The sequence below is a fragment of the Saimiri boliviensis genome, chromosome 2, assembly GCF_048565385.1.
Source record: "Saimiri boliviensis isolate mSaiBol1 chromosome 2, mSaiBol1.pri, whole genome shotgun sequence".
In the NCBI taxonomy this organism is placed as follows: Eukaryota; Metazoa; Chordata; class Mammalia; order Primates; family Cebidae; genus Saimiri; species Saimiri boliviensis.
The window spans coordinates 133,116,517-133,140,353 of record NC_133450.1 but is presented as its reverse complement, the minus strand read 5'-3'; the positions used below and the strand labels follow the sequence as shown (position 1 = coordinate 133,140,353).

The window sequence follows — 23,837 nt, the reverse complement described above, 5'->3', positions numbered from 1 at the left end:
AGTGGAGCACTACACACTGGGGTCCGTTGGGGGAAAATAGGGGAGGGACGGGGGTGGGGAGGTGGGAAGAGATAGCATGGGGAGAAATGACAGATACAGGTGAGGGGATAGAAGGCAGAAAACCACACTGCCATGTGTGTACCTATGCAACAATCTTGCATGTTCTTCACATGTACCCCAAATCCTAAAATGCAATTAAAAAAAAAAGAAGAAGAAGAAAAAAAGAAATGATAACTTTAGGCCAGTATTCCTGATGCAAAACTGCTCAATGAAATGCTGACAAACTGAACACAGCAGCACCTCAAAAAGCTAATCCACCATGATCAAGTAGGCTTTGCTTCTGGGATGCAAGGTTGGTTCAATATATGCAAATCAGTAAATGTTATTCATCATATAAGCAAAACTGAATACAAAAACCATGTTATCAATAGAGACAGATTCAAAAAAATGCTACTAGCCTATGAGAATGAGTAAAACACACAGTATAGAAAGCACCAAATGGTAATGAGAAAGCAGAAAAACAGAAACTTTCACTAATTCTGAAATGGCACATAGAAAACTACAGGTAACATTTTAGTGTGTATTTCAGAAAAAGTAGAAAACAAGATTTAGAATGTTCTTAACACAAAGAAATAATTGATTATTAAGCTGCAGGATATTCCAGTTATCCAGATTAGATTACTACATATAATATTCTTTTATCAAAATATTACATGTACCCCTTACAGGTTTTGAAGTATTCTGTATCTACATAAATTAAACATTACAAAACCCCAATGCAGGGAAATCCAGCTAATTGCAGATTCCTATTAGGCGGGATGTTCTGCATAATCTGCAAACTAATCAGAATCACTGGGTTTGTAAAGGACTTTAGAAATCTACTAGACTATTTGTTTATAAAGATAAGTCTCCTAAGTTTAATTATTTTCCCAATGGGTGGCAATTTTGAACATAGAAGGAATGCTAACATTTATTTCTGCTAAGTTTACTTCTAGTGTCAAGAGAAAAGGTTTTCAGAGAGGAATCTGGCATCTTTCAAGTCTCAACTTCAATGTGGTTACCTCAGCAAATAACTTCCGATGCCTCTGACTAGGATAGGTTCCTATAACCTACTCAAGATCTTCTGGGACTGTGTTACAGGGCATGGTCTTCACATTTGGCTCAGAATAAATCTCTCTAAGTATTTTGCAAAGTTGGATTTTTTTTATCAATACTTTAAGAAAAGCTACTCTCTGGTCTTTTATACATTCACAAGCATGACATTAATAAAGTATTAGTAAAATTAAACACATGTTGGCAATTTCTTATGGAGTTACATATAGACTAACTGTGAGATCAAGTGTAATGTTTAAGAGTACTTAGGCAAATTATTTCCAAATTAATGTTCCCTGGATACTTCTCTCAGATTCCTTATGTCCACTAAGTATTTGTTTTGTGATTTTTGCAGTTTTTGTACATGATCAAACCCTATCTTATCTAGGCATTTATTGTACGAAATTGTGTGAAACTAATCAGGGATACGTTTGAAAGTCATTATCACAGTGGCTGCCAGAATTGAAGTGTGTTTCCTCTGCAGACACCAGACACTCAGATTCCTCTGGTGACACCTAAATTTTATTTCCTGCTTGGCTTTGGGCCTTAATCCTGTGCTAAACAGAGAGACTCTGTCATTCAGATCCCCCAGGTCATCCCAGAGGTACGTGGACCTGAGAGTTGGCAATGAGGTGGGAAGGGTTGCACTGAATGGGCACTCTCTGCTTTTCTGAGGAGCCATGCTCCAGGCAGACATCACAGTCCTGGCTCAGGGTGTGTCCTTTCAGGTATCCCTGCGCCTCCTACAGGTGCAGTGCTGATCCACGCATCTTCCTCCCTTTCCTGGGGAGAGTGGCTCCTTGTTGTTGTTGTTTTTCCAGATCTTCCAGCAGCCACTGTGTCTTCCCACTGATGTCTTCTGCTTTCTCTTTTCTGCCCCTCCCAGCAGACGAGGCTGCTATTTCTGAGGAAATAAGAGGAGGTGGGAGATGAGCCTGTCATTCCTGAAAGAATGGACAGAGCTTTGGAGCTTTTCTTTCTTCTATCCCAGTTTCTATGAGTTCCTCCAGTGCCAGCAACACAGAGGTGTTAGCGTCTTTGCCCCTGCAGGTGAATTCTTTGGTAATGTAGTGGTGGCAGAGGAGGTGGGTCTGGATGCATTTCAGTCACAGCTGCTGTTCTGTTTCCCACACAGAAGCATCTCGGGAGGCACAGAGTGGCGGTTTTTTTTTTTATTATTATTATTATTGATTTTTTTTTTTCTTTTTTAAAGTATGGAGGCTCAAGTATAAGATGTAGATTTTTCTTAAGCTTTACAGAAAAACAAAATAGAACAAAAACCTCCTTTTGCATTCCATAGAAATTTACAGAAAAGCACCTGGCTGGAAGAGCTAAACGGTCTGCGCCCCCCCCCCCCCCGGCACCCACCCCGCAGCCTCTGTGGGACGGGCGAGTCTGCGCAGGATGGCACCACGGGCCACCTCTGCTCCCAGAGCTGTCCCAACCCCCAACCCCAAGCAACTCCCAAACACACACGGAATCAGATTTCTAGTTTTTCTTCTCTCTTTCACACACCACAGTTAGTTCATAAATTTTTTTTGTTTTACATTTTTTACACCAATGTAACAAAAAGGTGGAAGCGAAGGGAGGCTGGCAGACAGTGGATTTTATGGCTATAAATGTGGGGACGGGGAGGAAGACGGTCTCTATAGAAATGTGGAGAGCTGAGAGTGAGGTGTGGCGGAAGCAGGCTCGGAGCCGGAGCCAGAGGAGGGTGGCTATGGGGCTTTATTCTCAGGGAGAGATGGCGCTGTGAGGTCAATGATGCAGCTGTTATGTGACCTGTGGGGAGGGAAGGGACCAGGGGAGGGAGCAGAAAACAGGTTTTCTAAGAAAGGACTCTAACGAGTGCACGGCGTCTGGTTAGCTTGAAGCAGAGGTTTAGCATTGCTGCTTTCTCTTCAAAGCCTCCACCAGGTCATTCTTCAGAGCTTCTTGTTTTGATTTGTCTGCAAAAGTCTGCACAGACCTCAGCCCGTTGACAATATCCTTTGTTTTTCCAAAGTAGATCTCGTTCAGTGTACTTCTGATTTTATTTTCCATGTCCTCTACCAGGCGCCCGATGTTGGCTATGTGTGGGGAGCAGTTGCTCACAGTTTTATCTTTCTCCATCTGTCTGGTGAGGCTGCCTCCGAGGTTCATGGTGCCAGAGCCGGATTTGTTGGTCTGCAGCCACAGCATCACCGTGGAGGTCAACGTGTAATGGGCGGTGCAGCCACTGGATTTCTCCTGCACTTCCACCACGTGGATGGAATCTCAGCAGCCTTTGATCTTCTTTGATCCATCTCCAGCCTTCTTTATGAGGATCACTCCAGCAAAGCCATGATCCAGACCCCAGAGGTAGACAGATGAGACACCACCTTCAAAATACAGGTCTCGGTACTGGTCAAAGGCATTGTTGGCTTCCACCTCAAGGTTTCGAAGCCAAGCTGATGGCATGGCCCCAAGGGAGGGTCGTACTTTTTACTCCATGGTGACCTATAGGAGTCCCCATCTCTGTTGTAGTCACACAAAAGGTAATCCTTTCCCACCACCTTGTCTCTGGCAATTTTCAGTGGCTGGTCAACAGAAGACAGGAGATCCTCACATAGACTGGGGACCAGGTCAATCAAGTCGCTGAGGTTTTTCTCGATTTGCTGTGGAGGCAGGCGCCTCATTAGGTCCAAGACAAAGTCCAGCTGTTGATCACTCATGCTGGCCGCGGTGATGGCGGTCCCGGTCCCTGCCGGGTGGAGATTTTTGTGATGTATTCTCAATCCTGAGAGAAAAGGTTTCAGTAGCAGTAGGAATGCCTCAGTTGTGCGTGCTCTGAGAATTTAAACAATAACTTCACCACACTAAATTTGAAATAATCGAAAGAAAATGTCCAATTTAATCTTGTTTTATCTTATATGACATTTGCTGGCCTCTGCCCCAGATAAGGTCATATTCTCTTCCTGTTTGTTTTTGTAAGACACTGAGTTTCTCAAGATGTAAGGACTCTTGTTTGTCCTGTAACATCAAAAATCTGATGTACTAAAGAAAATATGTCAATTTGCAGCTCAGTAAGGTCAGTTTTTGTAAAAATAACATACTTTTCTTGGATGCCTATATCTCCAGGCTGAGTATAAACTTTATTTTCAATATTACAAACTAGAAATAACACAAATATTATGATGCTTTATAAATAAGTAATAGGGTTGCTCTCATTAACTGCAATACTTATCCTCATTAGAATCAACACATTTTTTATACACAACCAAATTACTGACTCACAAGTAATTAGGCTGAGGAAAACGCCACAGAAATGAAATTGAAGCTACAAGATTTCACTTTAACAAATCTTGAAAAATAGATCTAAAGTTACAAAGATGAAAGTTTGTCTCAGTATAATAAGAAGGAATGACTGGGAGGCAGGAATTAGAGAAACAGGAGGAAGTTTGTTAGTGTAATCATTGGTATCTTGATTTAACAATCAAGATTGGCTGCACAGGTGAGCACATGTGAAATGACATGTTTCCTTTGGAGACATGGTCTTGCTCTTTCATCCAGGCTGGAGCTCAGTGGTGAGATCATAGCTTTCTGCACACTCAGACCCTGGGTCTGCAGCAATCCTCCTCCCTCTTCCCTGCATAGCTGGGTCCACAGGTGTGCGCCACCATGCTCCGCTTCACTGCTTATTCAACTGCACACATTAATTATGTAATATTTATTAAAAAGCAATAATGCCTCAATAAGGGTATTGCCAATAAGTGGATGGGTAATTTGTTAGATAAAGATCCATGGAAAGATAGACACCAATATAAGAAATGTATGACACTCGAGAAAATACAACTGTAGGAAACGTGCTTTTCTTTACATTTGTCAGGTAATCACAACAGTGAATACACATGACACCATGTTCTCATTACAAAGAAAATGTTCTGCAAACTTCACTAGGTGCCACCCACTGTGTGCTGGGCTTGGTTCAGGGAGAAATCGGGTCCAGTGGTGAGAAGCACAGGCCCAGACACCCAGGTTCACTCTGACCAGATGCGAGCTCTGGGGACATTGTACAACCCACCTGTGCTTTTCCTGGTAATTTTTGACCTGTAACATGGAAATAACATTGATACCACATACCATGTTTTCTCTGCATATGTAAAAATAAAAGATGATTGGTGCTAACTTTAATTATATGTGGTTTATATAGATCTATTGTACTTCAATAAAACTGTTTTAAAATAGAAATTAAAATATGTAAGGGTTTATCACAGAACAAACTTACAATAAGAAAACACAATTTCCAAATACTATCAATGTCACAAATCTTCCCCAGGACACTGTCCTGTGCTCTGAGCCCCACTGTCTCCTCAGGCCTCTCAGCCCACAGCTTGCCATATGGCAGGAGACATGTAAATAGAGCCCTTCCTCTGCTTATAAAAACCAGCCCAGCCCTGACCCTGCAGCTCTGGGAGGGGAGCCCATCCCTGGGATTTTCAGGTGTTTCCATTTGGTGATCAGGACTGAACACAGAAGACTCACCATGGAATTTCGGCTGAGCTGGGTTTTCCTTGTTGCTATTTTAAGAGGTAATTCATGGAGAACTATTGAAATTGAATGTGAGTGATAAGAGAGAGATAAATGGTGGATTTTTGTGACACTTTCTGACCAGGGTTTCTTTTTTTTTACAGGTGTCCAGTGTGAGATGCAACTGGTGGAGTCTGGGGGAGGCTTGGTTCAGCCTGGGGGGTCCCTGAGACTCTCCTGTGCAGCCTCTGGATTCACCTTCAGCAGCTATCACATGCATTAGGTCCACCAGGCTCCAGGGAAGGGGCTGGAGTGGGTCTCAGCTATTCGTACTGGTGGTAGCACATACTACACAGACGCCGTGAAGGGCTGATTCACCATCTCCAGAGACAACGCCAAGAACTCGCTGTATCTGCAGATGAACAGCCTGAGAACCGAGGACACGGCCGTGTATTACTGTGCGAGAGACACAGTGAGGGGAAGTCAGTGTGAGCCCAGACACAAACCTCCTGCAGGGACACTCGGGGGAATCAGCTGCAGGGGGCGCTCAGGACCCACTGATCAGAGTCAACCCCAGAGGCAGGTGCAGATGGAGGCTGATTTCGTCAGGATGTGGACTTCATCTTCTTACATGTTCTCTAGTGAATCTCTCTAAGTTTAGAATTCTGTGCTTCCTAATATTATCTCTACCTTTTTTTTAAAAGATCATTTTAACATGAGGATCTATTCTCACATGCAGCAAATGATGACGCTTACAGAAATTAAAAGTTCTCAACCATGTTCACCAGCATCAGAATCCTGAGGAAGCTCAGTGGTTCCTAATGAGTCGCCTCCAATCAGATCCAGGATAGAAACCTCAAGGAGATTCCTAGGATCAATAGAGAGGCTGCGTCAGTGTCAGCATCTTGTAGACCCTCACAGGTTTCACGTCCGACCCTTCTCCTGACCCTAAAGCCAATCGAATCAGCAGTGACCTGGGCTTATTTTGCCCCCAATCCATGTTCTTTCTTCAGACTGTTTATTCTTCCTTTTTAATTTGCTTTTCCTGCTTTCTAATATATAAAAAGATGGTCTCTGTGGTCTCCATTCCAGGCCTCAAGGTATTTTCTTGGAGCGCAGGTGGGGCTCAGGCTGTGGCTCCTGCAGCCACGTAGGAGAGGCTGATGGGGCTTCCTTCTCTCCCCATTTTCTCAGGACCTTCCACTGTGTTGTGTGTAGACTCATCTGGGAGTGCAATTAGCTGTTAATACTGAAGGGGATAAACTTATTTGATCAAAAGGGTGTGTGGATGTGGAATTAACCCTGTTCTATGCAAATTGTCAGAGTCATCTTCTTGAGAAGTAGTGTTAGAAAGAGCTTGTGAAATGTATCAGAATCAAAATGGAGCCACGTGTGTTAAAATCCCAATGAACAAAACTGGGGAAGACCATCAAGGAGGGTCTAACACACATATTCCTGATAACAAGAACAGTCATAAATAGACTCTGCACAGCCACAACCTTGCACAGAGGCCACCACAATCTTTTCTTTTCTATTTTTCTTTTCTTGTCCTTTTTTTTTTTTTTTTGAGATGGAGTTTTACCGTTGTTGCCCAGGCTGGATTGCAATGGTGCGATCTCGGCTCACCAAAACGTCTGCCTCCTTGGTTCAAGCAATTCTCCTGCCTTAGCGCCCCCACCCACCACTCCCGAGTAGCTGGGATTGCAGGCATGTGCCACCACACCCAGCTAATTTTGTAGTTTTAGTAGAGATGGAGATTTCTCCATATTGGTCAGGCTGGCCTCAAACTCCTGACCTCAGGTGATACACCTGACTCAGCCTCCCAAAATTCAGGGATTACAGGTGTGAGCCACTGCACCTAGACCAGGCCACCATAATCTTAAAAGAATTGCTTCTCTACATGTATCTGTCCAGCAACTGCCTATTAACCTCACATCAATGTCATCCTTCTTATTAACCCTTCCAGCCCAGGATAACTGTCTCAAAACAGCTGATGTAACCCTGCTCATTTTCCCTTCATTCTTTATCTTCCTTTACCAACCCAAATGCACCCACACATATTTCAAATGCAATATCCATTTTTGGATAAGTATTTTTGTATTTTAGAGTCTCTCTCTGTTATTCAGAGTTGACAGACTACAGATGAACATGCCACTGTTTTGCGAGGCATAGGGGATGACCATTTTTGGAGATGGCTAGGGATATCCAACGTGCATAAGATCATCCATCAGTCATTACAGGCTGGAAGTCCCAGAGAGAGATGAAGCTGCCAAATCGCCATGGAATTTCATTTTCTCCAGTTCTGCTCTGATGGAATCAGGCACAACCATTTTATCAATGACAATTTACCTAACCTAGAGTCAGCTGATGACAGGTTGAATAACATCTATTATGTAAGTTGACACCATCACTTATATTAATGTTGGATTGAATAACTACAGTTTACCTTAACCACGGGTGCCTGAAAACTAACCATTACCCATAGAGAAGAACCTTTAACATGAGATCTATGTTCTTAAATTTTTTAAGGTATAAAACTGAACACTTTACAACCAGGCATTTATGATTTTGTTAATGAGTTGTAGAAGTTGCATTCATATTTTGGGTATTAACACTTTTTCAGATGCGTGGTTTGTAATTATATTCTCCCATTTTGTATGTTATAATTTTTTCCATGATTTGCAGAATCTTTCTATTGTGATGCAGTTCCACTTGTTCAAATCTGCTCTTGTTGTCTGTGCCTTCAATGTGAAACATAAGAAATCTCTGTTAACATTAATTTTGGGTGAGAGAAATTGTACAACTGCAGGTTATGCATTTAACTATTTAGTCCATTTAGAGTTGATTTTTGTGTTTATTCTAACCTAAAATTCTTAACTCTTTTCATGTGTAAATCCAGTTTTGCCAACAGCCTCTTAGGGAGAGACTTTAGTTTATCCATTGTGTATTGTTGGTTCTCACGTTGAAAATCAGGTTGTCCTCGGTTTATCAGTTTATTTCTGAAATCTCAATATCTATTTATGCCTATCCCATCTTGTTTTTATTACTCTACTCTTGTAATTACTTTTGAAATCTGGAAGTAAAATGCCTTCAAGTTTATTCTTGCCTTGTTACATATACTATAGCAAAATATATTAACATTTTACTATTAATTAAGTATGGTAATAGATATGGCTTTTCATAATGACTTTAATGGTAAACTTAGGCAATAGGTATAAATTTAAGAAAAATTTCCTGTGATGTTTCAGCCAGAAAAGAGCAAACGTCAGCTTTACACCTGGAGACTTCCTGTATCTGTCACAGACCAGAGAAAGAAGACCACTACAGCATTAAAATTCAGCGGGAAGAACATGTAATGCTTCCGTGTTCCACATGTTACGTTGTTACCAGTTTAGTCAATACTGATTAAATATGAAAGTGTGGCAATGCACAAACTCTTTCTCAGGAGGAAAGTAGGAGAAAAAAATGGTTGAGGAAAATAGAGCCATTTGAAGTCTATGACACCAGCAACTTCAGCTCCAAGGAAATTATGTCACTCTCAGGGCCTCCAATTTACTTTTCATGGGGCAGCTGCAGGGTTCCAGAGTGAGAACAGGTGAATTTAATGTGCATGCTCTTCCCAAGTCTCCACTTGTATTCTGTTTTCTTTACTTCTGTTTGCAGAAAGTAGACACATACTCAGCCTTAGTGTCACTGTAGGGAGTGCTTTCTGTGAGATGGATACCAGACAAAGAGGCAAACCATGAGACCCATTAATGTAAAAATTTGCCACGATATGTGTGTGTGTGTGTGTGTGTGTGTGTGTGTGTGTGTGTGAATGTGTGCAGGTGTATGTGTGATTTGAATAGCAGATTTGGAGTGGGCTTCTAGCCACAGCACTTGCACCTGCGGGTATCCTCAGATGCAATAACAAACTGCAGGACCCTAAAGGAAATAGGAGTCTGCCCCAAACTCCGGAAGAGTTTTTGGATCCACCATTTGTCCAATGATTCAGTGCCTCTTGAGCTCCAGGAAAGGGCTCCCTGGTGATGCAGGAGATCTTTTCTTGGGGTCTCCCTGCAGAGTTTGCTGGTTTCCTAAGGCCATTTTAATATTCGAAAAGATGCTGTGAGAAGCATATCGCATCAATAAAGAAGAATTCCGAGACAGGTCACAGCCAATTTATACTGGGCTAGAGACACTGGTGGGAATGTATTCTGATCAGACGGAAACCTCCCTGCAGGGCTGGGACTGGGCTGCAGGGGGCGCTCAGGACACACCCAGCACAGGCTGCTGGCTCAGAGCAGGTGCACAGGAGGCTGGGGAGCGGTTCCTCTCAGGGCCTGGGACTTCCTTTAAGGATATCTAAAATTAGTATATCACAAGGACTGGCGATATTTGTAAAAATATACTATTTAATTGTCACCATTTATCAAACTGGACGTTATAATGAGAACCACTTTTGCAATAGGTATTTCAAACTCAGCTAGATCTCTTATTAGTAAACAGTCGGAGGTCAGGGCAAGACTCTTTCTTAAAATAAGTGAAATTTTTGGAGAAACACATTCATTCCCAAAATAACACGTTAGCATATTAAGGTCTAGAAATGGTTCATGTTGCCCCTGAGACATTCAAATGTGGGTTCAAAATGACATGTGTGTCCTGAGGAAGCCTGTTACCCAGTGAGGGAAGCTCTGTCAACACAGTTCAGGGATGTGTCAGGGACGCATGATTTTTAACAGGATTACAGCTTGAACCCTCAGCTTCTACAATTGTGTCGTCCATGTGTCATCTATTTGCTCTTTCTCATACTGGGTCAGGAATTGGGCTATTAAATAGCATCCTTCATGCATATGCAAATAACTGAGGTGAATTTAGACATCTCTGTGCCTGAGAGTATCAACCAACAACCACACCCCTCCTTGAGAGAAGCCCCTAGAGCACAACTCCTCACCATGGACTGGACCTGGAGGATCCTCTTCTTGGTGGCAGCAGCAACAGGTTAGGGGCTCCCCAGTCCCAGGGCTGAGGGAGAAACCAGGCCAGTCAAGTGAGACTTCACCCACTCCTGTCTCCTCTCCACAGGTGTCCACTCCCAGGTGCAACTGGTGCAGTCTGGGGCTGAGGTGAAGAAGCCTGGGGCCTCAGTGTAGATCTCCTGCAAGGCTTCTGGATACACCTTTACCAGCTACTATATGAACTGGGTGTGACAGGCCCCTGGACAAGGGCTTGAGTGGATGGGACGGATCGACCCTGGTAATGGTAACACAAACTATGCACAGAAGTTCCAGGGCAGAGTCAGCATGACCAGTGACACGTCCACGAGCACAGCCTACATGGAGCTAAGCAGCCTGAGACCTGAGGACACGGCCGTGTATTACTGTGGGAGAGACACAGTGTGAAAACCACATCCTGAGATTGTCAGAAACCCCAGAAAGGAGGCAGCTGTGCTGACATGGAGGAGATAACAAATATTAGATTTAAGACTTTCTTAGAAACTAACATTAAGTCATTAAAGAAAAAAGTATATAGATGTATATTTGAGAAATTTTAATTATTTGAGAGATTTTTCATACAACAGATACTCTGTAAACAAATATCAGAGACTGGAGAATGAATGCAATTAATAAAGCTGATATAAAACTTCCTCTGAAGGGATCTTTGTAAACATCAATTTCTGAATCAGTGTTATAAATATTTTGGAACACATGTACAAATCACATTTTAACTCTACTTTTATCCATATTTTTTAAATTGCCAAAAAAAGTCATGTTGTGCATGTAGCATTTTGAATTCCCACCATCAATGCATGGTAGTTCTTTGTTTTCCCCATTCATATTGTCACTTGTCACTATAAGAATTATGTGTTTGGGCCGGGCGCGGTGGCTCAAGCCTGTAATCCCAGCACTTTGGGAGGCTGAGGCGGGTGGATCACGAGGTCAAGAGATCGAGACCATCCTGGTCAACATGGTGAAACCCCGTTTCTACTAAAAATACAAAAAATTAGCTGGGCATGGTGGCACGTGCCTGTAATCCCAGCTACTCAGGAGGCTGAGGCAGGAGAATTGCCTGAACCCGGGAGGCAGAGGTTGCGGTGAGCCGAGATCGCACCATTGCACTCCAGCCTGGGTAACAAGAGCGAAACTCTGTCTCAAAAAAAAAAAAAAAAAAAAAAAAAAAGAATTATGTGTTTGAACCATTGTAATAGGTGAGTAATGGTATCTAACTTATTTAAATGCACATGTCTCTAATAAAAATTCAAATTTAAAATTTTCATATAATTTTTGGTGAGATACCTCTCCTGATAGTTGGTTCATTGTTAACTGCATTGTTTTCTTTTGATTAGTTTTAAATATACTTGCCTATTTATTGTAAGTGTAACTTAATTAAAATAATTCAAATTTAACAAATATGTGACTTTGAAGTATTTTCTCCAAGGCTCTGGCTCACTTTTACTTCCTCATCAGTGTGTATTGCAGAAAAATATGTGTGTGCGTGTTTGTACAAATTTAGATTTAAAAATGTTATTCACCCATAGATCATGTCTTTGGCATTATATCTGATATCTCATCATAAAACACACTAACAGTGATTATTCTCCATGTCTCTAATCTCACGCCACAATCAATTCTTGAGCGATTAAGCTTCACCTGCTTGATTAGAGGACTATTAACCTAACACATTTGGAATGCTTCTGTAAGGAGCTGTGTTCTTCTTCCCATCATTTCTTCAGTTAATCATCCATTAATATCTGTACTGGTATATGGATGTCTATTTCATATTCTGAAGAGGATCCATGCTACATTACCCATTTTATTTTTTAAAACACCACAGCTTTACCAGGCGCTGGGAGCTCATTTAGTTTGGATTCTGCATCCTTAGAGCACACCTCATCCTTTGGTTTTTGAACACTTCCCTGCTTCCTGGTATTACAATACATTCTAAGCTTGTTTCCTTTATTATCTTTTTTGTACATAGAATCAGCCATTTTTCTAAAGATAACTTGTTTCTGATGTTAAAGAATAGTATTAACATAAAAAAATGTGACACTGGTTATGTGTGTTGTTAATGTTGTATAAGTACTTGTAAGGCCTCTCAACCAACTTGTCTAGCAAATGTGCATATTTATGTGAACTCATGTTTATGGACACATTGAAACTATTTATGTATCTAATCTTCTCTAACTTTATTACATTAAAAATGAGAACACCCTTGTCTCTTCCCCCAACTGTGTCACCACTTGGACCTTTCTCACCTTCCTTCTTGACTGTCCATGAACTCCCACTGCAAAATGAGGAACCCCATCCTGCCATATGCCATTGTATTACTTGACTGCAGAATTTCAGGACACATGCATAGCAGTATCAGAAATGTAAAGATTTACCCTCGTTGGAAACATGTTTATCTACTAGAATAGAGTGGTTATGTGCAGCTTCTTTACACTTTAAACTTACAGAATTTTCTGATTGTCAAAGTTTCTTAGGTCAGCAACTTCATTTTCCACTTTGTTCATTGCTGTCATTTCATTATAAACTGTCATATATAAACTTAAATGTCATTTATAAACTTAAACTGTCACTTAAACTGTCATTATAAACTGTCATTTATAAATTTAAATGTCATTTATAAACTTAAACTGTCATTTAAACTGTCATTATAAACTGTCATTTCAATGACACTTTATAATTTGATTTATTTAAAATTTTATAAAAGACAAAACTATAGACAAGTAAATATATAGAGGATATTCCAGGAATTTAGAGAGTGGGTATATAATAAGTTTAAAAGGCACTGTTTAAGAAGAGTAAAAGTATTTTTAGTGGTATGCGATATGAGACATTACACAATTAATTTGTCTAAGCACATACTTTTGTGATGGAAAATATAAACTTAAATATATACAATTTACAAAGAACTATTTAGGAGTTCATTAACCCCAGGATCAAATGAATTGTATAAAATTAGAACTTATTTCATGAGGGTGGGGTTGTCATGAGATGAATGAAACAAAGAATGAAGTAATTTTCCTCATTTGCATATAAGATGTTAAAACAAATCAATTTTCTATATGACCCAGGTTTTTTTAATTCCTGACAAGCAAATAACCCATGGGATTTTTTCTTTCCTTGGTTGAGAAAGGTTTTCCCAAATTTCAGCTCGGTTCAGGCATACACTGTCCCCAAATGGGCATTTACCCTCAGATGGGTGCACACACCTGTCAACATGTGGACTCTGCTGTCCGACAAACACACTTTTACTCAGGTGGATTCTTTCTTCAGACATACACACCTGTTCCCTCATGGACTCTTTCCTTAGACTACCACATATGTTCTTATATTTACTCTTTCCTCAGGAAACAGACATTTCTGCATGTGGACTCTTGTCTCAGACAAGCATACATGTCTCCATGTGAACTCTTCACTCAGATAAGTACACGTGTTTCCACACTGACTGTTTTCTTACAAGGGCACATATATCCAATGTTGAAATGTTTTGTGACAAAATGATCTCAAGGTAATGATCATTATAACCTCCTCCCTGACAAGGTGTAGATTTGTATGTTTTTCATGGAAGCCTAACTTTGCCTTATTGTCAAGAACTGGAGTTTGCAGCTCTAAATGCACCAATTAGAGACAGGTGTCCATTTTCTCTAGAAATCTATTTTTAGTTTCTTACTGGATGTATTTGTTGATGTTTGCTACTATGAAGATACCTGGACAGTGTCCACATTAGAGAATAAGAAAGAGTAATGGGCAGATTAACCATGTGCATTTAGACCCAGGAAACTTATAACCCTGCCCTCCCTGAAATGGAGACACAGAGGATGGATGAGCAATGCTGAGCGGTGCACCATGACCACAAAAAGAAAGACATGGAAAATCACTACACCCAAAAACTACTGAGTAACAGAGTTTAAGCAATGAGCAGGTCAGTGCTGAGATGCCAGGAGAACCATGGCTCTCAGGTACATTGTTCTAAACCCAGAACTGAGCCGCACAATCTATGGCCAAGTTGATCTTGACAAAGTCAACAAAAATATGCACTGGAAAGGGGACACTCTCTTCATTACATGTTGCTGGGACAACTGGACTGCCATATGCAGGTAAATGAAACTGGACCTCAACCTCTCAACAGAAAATGGACTGAAGACTTGAACGTAGGACCTCAAACTATGAACATACTCACAGAAGGCACCAGAACTCCTCTGGGCATTGGGCTTAGTAAATAATTTATGCCTAAAAGCTCAAAAACACAAGCAATAACATCAAAATAAGACAAATGACACTTAGTTAAACTAAAGAGCTTTCACACAGCAACAGAGTGAACAGACATATTGCAGAACAATGAAAAATATTTATACACATTGCATCTGACAGGGGACTAATATGCAGCATTTACACAGAACTGAAACAATTCTACCACAACAGCTATGAAAAACAATCTCATTCTAAATTGGGAAAGAACATGAATCAGAATTTATTTAAAGACCACATGAAACTGGACAATAGATATGTAAACATTGCTAAACATCACTAATCATCAGGGAGATGAAAATTCAAACTGCAATGACATATCTTAAACCCATCAGAATGGCTATCATTAAGAGCCAAAAATATCAGATACTTGTGAGGATCGAAGGACTCTCTTTGATTCAATAACCCTAATACTGGGTAACTATCCAAAGGATAAATAAATGGTTATATCAGAATAATAACCAGTCTTTTGTTTTCCTGTATAGCTATTCACAATAGCACAGATACCAACCAAAGAATTAACCTGTGTCTAACAAAAGATAATTTTATAGAGAAAATGTTACATATATATATACAATTAAATACTATCCAGCCATATTAAGGAATGGAATCATGTCTTTCACAGCTACATGGATGGAACTCGAGGTCATTAGTTTAAGTGTAATAACTGAGAAACAGAACAGCACACACCACATGATGTCACTTATAAATGGGAGCTAAATAGTATGTGCACAGGGATATAGAGAAATAAATGATGAACACTGGAGACTCAACGATGGGAGAGCAGAAGGTGGGAGAATGGTGAGAAATAATTTAATGAGTATTATGTACATTATTTGGATCATGTACACATTAAAGCCAAGACTACAATGCAGTACATATGTAATAAAATTGCAGTCACTCCCTATAAATGTGTACATATAAAAACAAATATAATTAAAATATGAAATTGACAGTTGACCAATAATCTTGAAAATTAACACTTTTAATCAATAAATGAAAATAATGTTAGTTGAACTTCATCAAATTTTGAAACATTTTCTTTTTTTTTAAACAAAATATGAAAGTTTATTTTTTTTAATGTGATAAATAATATTTATTTGGTTTGCTTATTCATTTTGTTTTATTTTATTTTATTTTATTTTATTTTATTGCATTTTAGGTTTCGGGGTACATGTGATGAACATGCAAGATTGTTGCATAGGTACACACATGACAGTGTGGTTTGCTGCGTTCCATCCCCTCACCTGTATCTGTCATTTCTCCCCATGCTATCTCTTCCCACTTCCCCACCCCCCGCCCCTCCCCCATTTCCCCCCATCGGACCCCAGTGTGTAGTGCTCCCCTCCCTGTGTCCTTGTGTTCTCATTGTTCAACACCCACCTATGAGTGAGAATATACGGTGTTTGATTTTCTGCTCTTGTGTCAGTTTGCTGAGAAAGATGGTTTCTGGGTTCATCCATGTCCCTACAAAGGACGTGAACTCATCGTTTTTGATGGCTGCGTAATATTCCATGGTGTATATGTACCACATTTTCCCTATCCAGTCGATCATCGTTGGGCATTTGGGTTGGTTCCAGGTCTTTGCTATTGTAAACAGTGCTGTAATGAACATTCGTGTGCACGTGTCCTTGTAGTAGAATGATTTATAATCCTTTGGATATATACCCAGTAATGGGATTGCTGGATCAAATGGGATTTCTATTTTTAGGTCCTTGAGGAATCGCCACACTGTCTTCCACAATGGTTGAACTAATTTACATTCCCACCAACAGTGTAGAAGTGTTCCTATTTCTCCACATCCTCTCCAGCATCTGTTGTTTCCCGATTTTTTAATGATTGCCATTCTAACTGGTGTGAGATGGTATCTCAGTGTGGTTTTGATTTGCATTTCTCTGATGACCAGTGATGATGGGCATTTTTTCATATGTTTGTTGGCCTCCTGTATGTCTTCTTTTGTAAAGTATCTGTTCATGTCCTTTGCCCATTTTTGAATGGGCTTGTTTGTTTTTTTCTTGTAGATCTGCTTTAGTTCTTTGTAAATTCTGGATATCAGCCCCTTGTCAGATGGGTAGGCTGCAAAAATTTTTTCCCATTCTGTTGGTTGCTGATTCACTCTACTGACTGTTTCTTTTGCCGTGCAGAAGCTGTGGAGTTTGATTAGGTCCCATTTGTCTATTTTGGCGTTTGTTGCCATTGCTTTTGGCGTTTTGGTCATGAAGTCCTTGCCTACACCTATGTCCTGAATGGTTTTGCCTAGATTTTCCTCTAAGGTTTTTATGGTATTAGGTCTGAAGTTTAAGTCTTTAATCCATCTGGAGTTAATTTTGGTGTAATGTGTCAGGAAGGGGTCCTGTTTCTGCTTTCTGCACATGGCTAGCCAGTTTTCCCAACACCATTTATTAAACAGGGAATCCTTTCCCCGTTGCTTGTTTTTGTCAGGTTTGTTGAAGATCAGATGGTTGTGGGTATGTTGTATTTCCTGTGAGGCCTCTGTTCTGTTCCATTGGTCTATATCTCTGTTTTGGTACCAGTACCATGCTGTTTTGATTACTGTAGCCTTGTAGTATAGTTTGAAGTCCGGTAGTGTGATGCCTCCTGCTTTGTTCTTTTTCCCTAGAATTGACTTGGCTATGCGGGCTCCCTTTTGGTTCCATATGAAGTTTAAGGTGTTTTTTTCCAGTTCTGTGAAGAAGGTCATTGGTAGCTTGATGGGAATAGCGTTGAATCTGTAAATTACTTTGGGCAGTATGGCCATTTTCACGATGTTGATTCTTCCTAACCATGAACATGGAATGTTTCTCCATCTGTTTGTATCCTCTCTTATTTCATTGAGCAATGGCTTGTAGTTCTCCTTGAAGAGGTCCTTTACATTCCTTGTTAGTCGTATTCCTAGGTACTTTATTCTCTTTGTAGCAATTGTGAAGGGCAGTTCGTTCTTGATTTGGCTCTCTTGAAGTCTATTACTGGTGTACAGGAATGCTTGTGATTTTTGCACGTTGGTTTTGTATCCTGAAACTTTGCTGAAGTTGTTTATCAGTTTCAGGAGATTTTGGGCTGAGATGATGGGGTCTTCCAGATATACAATCATGTCATCTGCAAATAGAGACAATTTGATTTCCTCCTTTCCAATTTGAATACCCTTTATTTCTTTTTCTTACCTGATTGCTCTGGCTAGAACTTCCAGTACTATATTGAATAGGAGTGGTGAGAGAGGGCATCCTTGTCTAGTGCCAGATTTCAGAAGGAATGCTTCCAGTTTTTGCCCATTCAGTATGATATTGGCTGTTGGTTTGTCGTAAATAGTTTTTATTGTTTTGAGATACGTTCCATCAATACCTAGTTTATTGAGGGTTTTTAGCATAAAGTGTTGTTGAATTTTGTCAAAAGCCTTCTCTGCATCAATTGAGATAATCATGTGGTTTTTGTCTTTGGTTCTGTTTATGCGGTGAATTACGTTTATGGACTTGCATATGTTGAACCAGCCTTGCATCCCCGGGATGAATCCTACTTGATCATGGTGGATGAGCTTTTTGATATGCTGTTGCAATTGGTTTGCCAGTATTTTATTGAAGATTTTTGCATCTATGTTCATCATGGATACTGGCCTGAAATTTTCTTTTCTTGTTGAGTCTCTGCCGGGTTTTGGTATCAGGATGATGTTTGTCTCATAAAATGATTTGGGAAGGATTCCCTCTTTTTGGATTGTCTGGAATAGTTTCAGAAGGAATGGTATCAGCTCCTCTTTGTATGTCTGGTAGAATTCTGCTGTGAACCCATCTGGACCTGGGCTTTTTTTGGGTGGTAGGCTCTTTATTGCTGCCTCGACTTCAGACCATGTTATTGGTCTATTCAGGGTTTCGGCTTCTTCCAGGTTTAGGCTTGGGAGGATGCAGGTGTCCAGGAATTTATCCATTTCTTCCCGGTTTACTAATTTATGTGCATAGAGTTGTTTGTAATAATGTCTGATGATGGTTTGGATTTCTGTGGAATCTGTGGTGATATCCCCTTTATCGTTTTTTATTGCATCAATTTGGTTATTCTCTCTTTTCTTTTTTATTAATCTGGCTAGTGGTCTGTCTATTTTGTTGATCTTTTCAAAAAACCAGCTCCTGGATTTATTGATTTTTTGAAGAGTTTTTTGTGTCTCTATTTCCTTCAGTTCTGCTCTGATCTTAGATATTTCCTGTCTTCTGCTAGGTTTTGAGTTTTTTTGGTCTTGCTCCTCTAGCTCTTTCAATTTTGATGATAGGGTGTCAATTTTCGACCTCTCCTTTCTTCTCATGTGGGCACTCATTGCTATATATTTTCCTCTACGTACTGCTTTAAATGTGTCCCAGAGGATCTGGTATGTTGTGTCTTCGTTCTCATTGGTTACGAAGAACATCTTTATTTCTGCCTTCATTTCATTGTTTATCCAGTCAACATTCAAGAGCAAGTTGTTCAGTTTCCATGAAGCTGTGTGATTCTGAGTTAGTTTCTGCATTCTGAGTTCTAACTCGATTGCGCTGTGGTCTGAGAGACTGTTTGTTATGATTTCTGTTCTTTTGCATTTGCTGAGGAGTGATTTATTGCCAATTCTGTGGTCAATTTTAGAGTAGGTGTGTTGTGGTGCTGAGAAGAATGTATATTCTGTGGATTTGGGGTGGAGAGTTCTGTAAATGTCTATTAGGTTTGCTTGTTCCAGGTCTGTATTCAGGTCCTGGATATCCTTGTTGATTTTCTGTCTGGATGATCTGTCTAATATTGACAGTGGGGTGTTAAAGTCTCCCACTATTCTTGTGTGGGAGTCTAAGTCTCTTTGTAAGTCCTTAAGAACTTGCCTTATGTATCTGGGTGCTCCTGTATTGGGTGCATATATATTTAGGATCGTTAGCTCTTCTTGTTGCAGTGATCCTTTTACCATTATGTAATGTCCTTCTTTGTCTCTTTTGATCTTTGTTGCTTTAAAGTCTATTTTATCAGAGATGAGAATTGCAACTCCTGCTTTTTTTTTTTTTTCCTCTCCATTTTCTTGGTAGATCTTCCTTCATCCCTTTATTTTGAGCCTTTGTGTATCCTTGCATGTAAGATGGATTTCCTGGATACAGCACACTGATGGGTTTTGGCTTTTTATCCAATTTGCCAGTCTGTGTCTTTTGACTGGGGCATTTAGTCCATTGACATTTAGGGATAGTACTGTTATGTGTGAATTTGATACTGTCATTTTGATGCTACCTGGCTTGGTTAGTTGATGCAGCTTCTTGTTTGTGTTGATGCTCTTTTACCATTTGGTGTGTTTTTGGAGTGGCTGGTACTGGTTGTTCCTTTATAAGTGTAGAGCCTCTTTCAGGAGTTCTTGTAGAGCAGGTTTGGTGGTGATGAAATCTCTGAGCGCTTCCTTGTTCACAAAGGATTTTATTTTTCCTTCACTTTTGAAGCTTAGTTTGGCTGGATAGGAGATTCTGGGTTGAAAGTTCTTTTCTTTAAGGATGTTGAATATTGGCCCCCAATCTGTTCTGGCTTGCAGGGTTTCTGCTGAGAGATCTGCTGTGAGTCTAATGGGCTTCCCTTTGTGGGTAACCCGACCTTTCTCTCTGGCTGCCCTTAGCATTTTCTCTTTCGTTTCAACCTTGGTGAATCTGACGATTATGTGCCTTGGGGTTGCTCTTCTTGTGGAATATCTTTGTGGTGTTCTCTGTATTTCCTGGATTTGAATATTGGTCTGCCTTGCTAGGTTGGGGAAGTTTTCCTGGATAATATCCTGAAGAGTATTTTCCAGCTTGGATTCATTCTCTTCGTCACATTCAGGTACACCTATCAGACGTAGATTAGGTCTTTTCACATAGTCCCACATTTCTTGAAGATTTTGTTCATTCCTTTTTGCGCTTTTTTCTCTGTTCTTGCCTTCTCTTTTTATTTCATTGAGATGATCTTCGACCTCTGATATCCTTTCTTCTGCTTGGTCAATTCGGCTGTTGAAGCTTGTGCATGCTTCACGAATTTCTCGTGTTGCGTTTTTCAGCTCCATCAATTCACTTATACTCCTCTCTATGCTGTCCATTCTCGTCAGCAGTTCGTCCAATCTTTTTTCAAGGTTCCTATTTTCTTTGTGTGCGGTTAGAACATGTTATTTTAGCTCACTGTAGTTTCTTACTACCCACCTTCTGAAGTCTGATTCTGTCATTTCATCACTCTCCTTCTCCATCCAGTCTGGTTCCCTTGCTGGTGAGGAGTTGTGATCCCTTTTAGGAGGAGAGGTGTTCTGGTTTCGGGAGTTTTCATCCTTTTTACGCTGGTTTCTTCCCATTTTTGTGGGTTTATCCACCTGTTGTCTGTCTCTGTCCCAGGGAGTTGGAGCTTTATGAGTTTCCGTTACACTACTGCCTTTTTTGATTTTTCTTTCAGGTCTGACCCGCCCAGCTAGCTGCACGCCTAGCCACTGCCTGCCGGCAGGGGCTTTGCTGAGCTTCTGTGGGCTCCGCCCAGCTGCCCTGAGCTCTTCCCTGAAGTCCTTTTTATATGGATGTAGTTAGAACTGTCTGGGCAATGGTGGCCCCGCCTCTGTTATGGCAGACTCTCTCTGTTGTGGCAGGTTGCCTCGGCAACGGCGGGTTGCCTCGGCAATGGCAGCCTGCCTCCTTAAAGGTGGAGAGTCTCAGTAATGGCGGAAGCCCCTCCCCCACGGAGCGGGACTGTCCGGGTTCAGCTGTGCTTGGTTTGAAGGGCTCAACCCAGAGGGTTTCCAATTACTGTTTTTGTTTTCGTTGTTGTTGGGGGTGGAGGGCTGGGACCAACCGAGCCTGATCACCTGGCTCCCTGACTCAGAGTCTTTTCTTTTAATTTGAACGACCCCGAGTTCCGGTCGTTTGTTGAAAAGGCGCCGGGATCTCCCGTGCTGCGACTCACGGAGTCGGCTCGAACTGCGGCGCCAGCTCCTGGCGGATTTTTTGCCTAGGAATCTCCTGGCCTGACTCGCTATTTCAGATGAATGGCCAACTCTGCCGTCTCAGGGCTCTGCTCGCCAGCTAAGAGGGCTCCTAGACCAGTGGCTTTTGTATGGAGAACCGCAGCAACAGGGAGTGGTCACAGCAGCCGCGCGGGCGGAATCAGCCCCACAGGGGCCAAAACAGCCACACCGGCTGGGACTGCGACGCTGGCGACCCCTGTGCCGGGTATCTCCTGGTCTGTGGGCAATAAGAGTTCATCTGGAAATGCGGCGTTCACTCACCCTCTGCACTTTCACTGGGAGCTGAAGTCCTGAGCTGTTCTTAGGCGGCCATCTTCCCAGCATTCTGAAACATTTTCTACTCAAGTGACTGTCAAGAAAATAAGGATGAGCTTCAGAGTAGAAAATATTTGAAAATCACCTATTAGCAATGTAATCATAATAAGAATCTGCAAATTCAACAGCAAAAATAAGCAATCTGTTTATAAAATAGGCAAATGTTACAGTTTAAAATCATATGTTCCCACACATGTGTTCAGATACTTAACATTGTGTGTGTGTGTGTGTGTGTGTGTGTGTGTGTTAAAAACTAAAGAGAACATCAATGTCCTTCAAAATAGGATAGAAACCATTAGAGTGAACTCCAGAATTTCTTCTAAGTGACATAAAACCTGCCTGAAAGATCCCTAGAGACAGTCATGGATATCGCTGTCACCGTTTCCTGTCAGTGTTTGGGCTGGGCTCTCTCTGTCCCTTCCCTGATCAGGACCAGATGTTGAGCTCCACTACTTGCAGTTGGAAATTTATATTTTCAGCAATGCTCTGCAGTCTAAATTGCTCTTCAGATGGAACCAAACAAACACGGACTCCTTTCCACTAACAGTGCCTGACGTTTGTACTGACCCCAGTAGAACTCTTCCCTTCTCTCTTTCTTCTTGTTTCTCTCCTGCAAGCCAGCAGTCCTGTGGTTTAGCCTGGATCTCCCATGCATCCACCCATCTCCTCCTCAGTGCATTCTACCACAGCCTCCACTGTGTTTGAGAGCACTCTCTGGCTTTGTAATTCTCCACACCCTGTTGTGAAAGAAGCCAGGTCCTTCAAGACCAGATTCGGAACTCTATTTTATGAATAAGTGTCAGCACCGCCCTTCCCCTTCCCCCTGCTGCTGACACAGAGCCTCTAAATAAGGTTCTGCAGGTGGAGATTAGGAGCCTTTCTCTTCTTCAGTGTAGGAGCTGGGCACTCAGTAGAGGCTTGGGGAGAAGCTTTCCACATTATCAGCATGCAGTTCCTGCTGGGGTGGGCCCTTTGCCATAGGAGCAGGGCTGGGAACGCTATTATGGATGGCGTATAAATTCATAGTTAATTTACACTTAAAATCTTAGCCAAATCTTAATGAAACACTTTCACAGCCAGAGGCAAGAGAAAGGCAGTTATAGATGAGCTTCTCTGAGGTCAGTTGTGTAAGAACCCAAGGACTATTACCTATGACCTTGAATGTCACTATATTTCTTTTCATGAGCTACATCCAGGCTATTCCCTGAATGTGAAAAGGTTGTGTATGTTTAATTATTTCATCTCAGTGCCCTTAGTCTTGTTTTCTCCAGTTGACAACTAAATCTCCACCATTCTAACAAACTAATGCAAGAACATAAAACCAAACACCGCATGTTATCACTCTTAAGTGGGAGTTGAACAATGAGGACAAAAGTATACAGTGCAGTGAAGACCACACACCAGGCCTGTAAGGGGTTGGTGAATGAATGATTTATATTCATCTGGGTATGTACCCAGTAGTGGGATTTCTGGGTTGAATGGTAGTTCTGCTTTTGCTCTTTGAGGAATCACTATACTTTGCACAATGGTTAAACTGATTTATACTCCCACCAAGAGTGTATAAGCAATCCATTTTCTCCACAACCTCACCAGCATCTATTCCTTTTTGGCTTTTTAATAACAGCCATTCTGGCTGTGTGAGATGGTATCTCATGGTTTCGATTTGCCTTTCTCTGATGATCAGTGATGTTGAACTTTTTTTCCTGGCTTATTGGCTGTGTTTATGCATTGTTTTGAAACATGACTGTTTATTCCCTTTG

The 23,837-nt window shown here is 41.1% G+C and overlaps 1 pseudogene and 2 gene segments (V, D, J or C); 2 read left to right on the top strand and 1 right to left on the bottom strand.

Annotated features, from left to right (window-relative positions):
- The window catches only part of LOC101036630 (immunoglobulin heavy variable 3-74-like), a 79,861-nt gene that overhangs the window by 30,677 nt on the left and 25,347 nt on the right, over positions 1-23,837 (top strand).
- Positions 2,809-3,785, bottom strand: LOC141582802 (F-actin-capping protein subunit beta-like; annotated as a pseudogene).
- LOC101042584 (immunoglobulin heavy variable 7-4-1-like) overlaps positions 10,476-23,837 on the top strand; it is a 50,570-nt gene continuing 37,208 nt past the window's right edge. The window contains 1 exon segment of the V gene segment in view: positions 10,476-10,560. Within this exon segment, the coding sequence occupies positions 10,515-10,560 (46 nt within the window).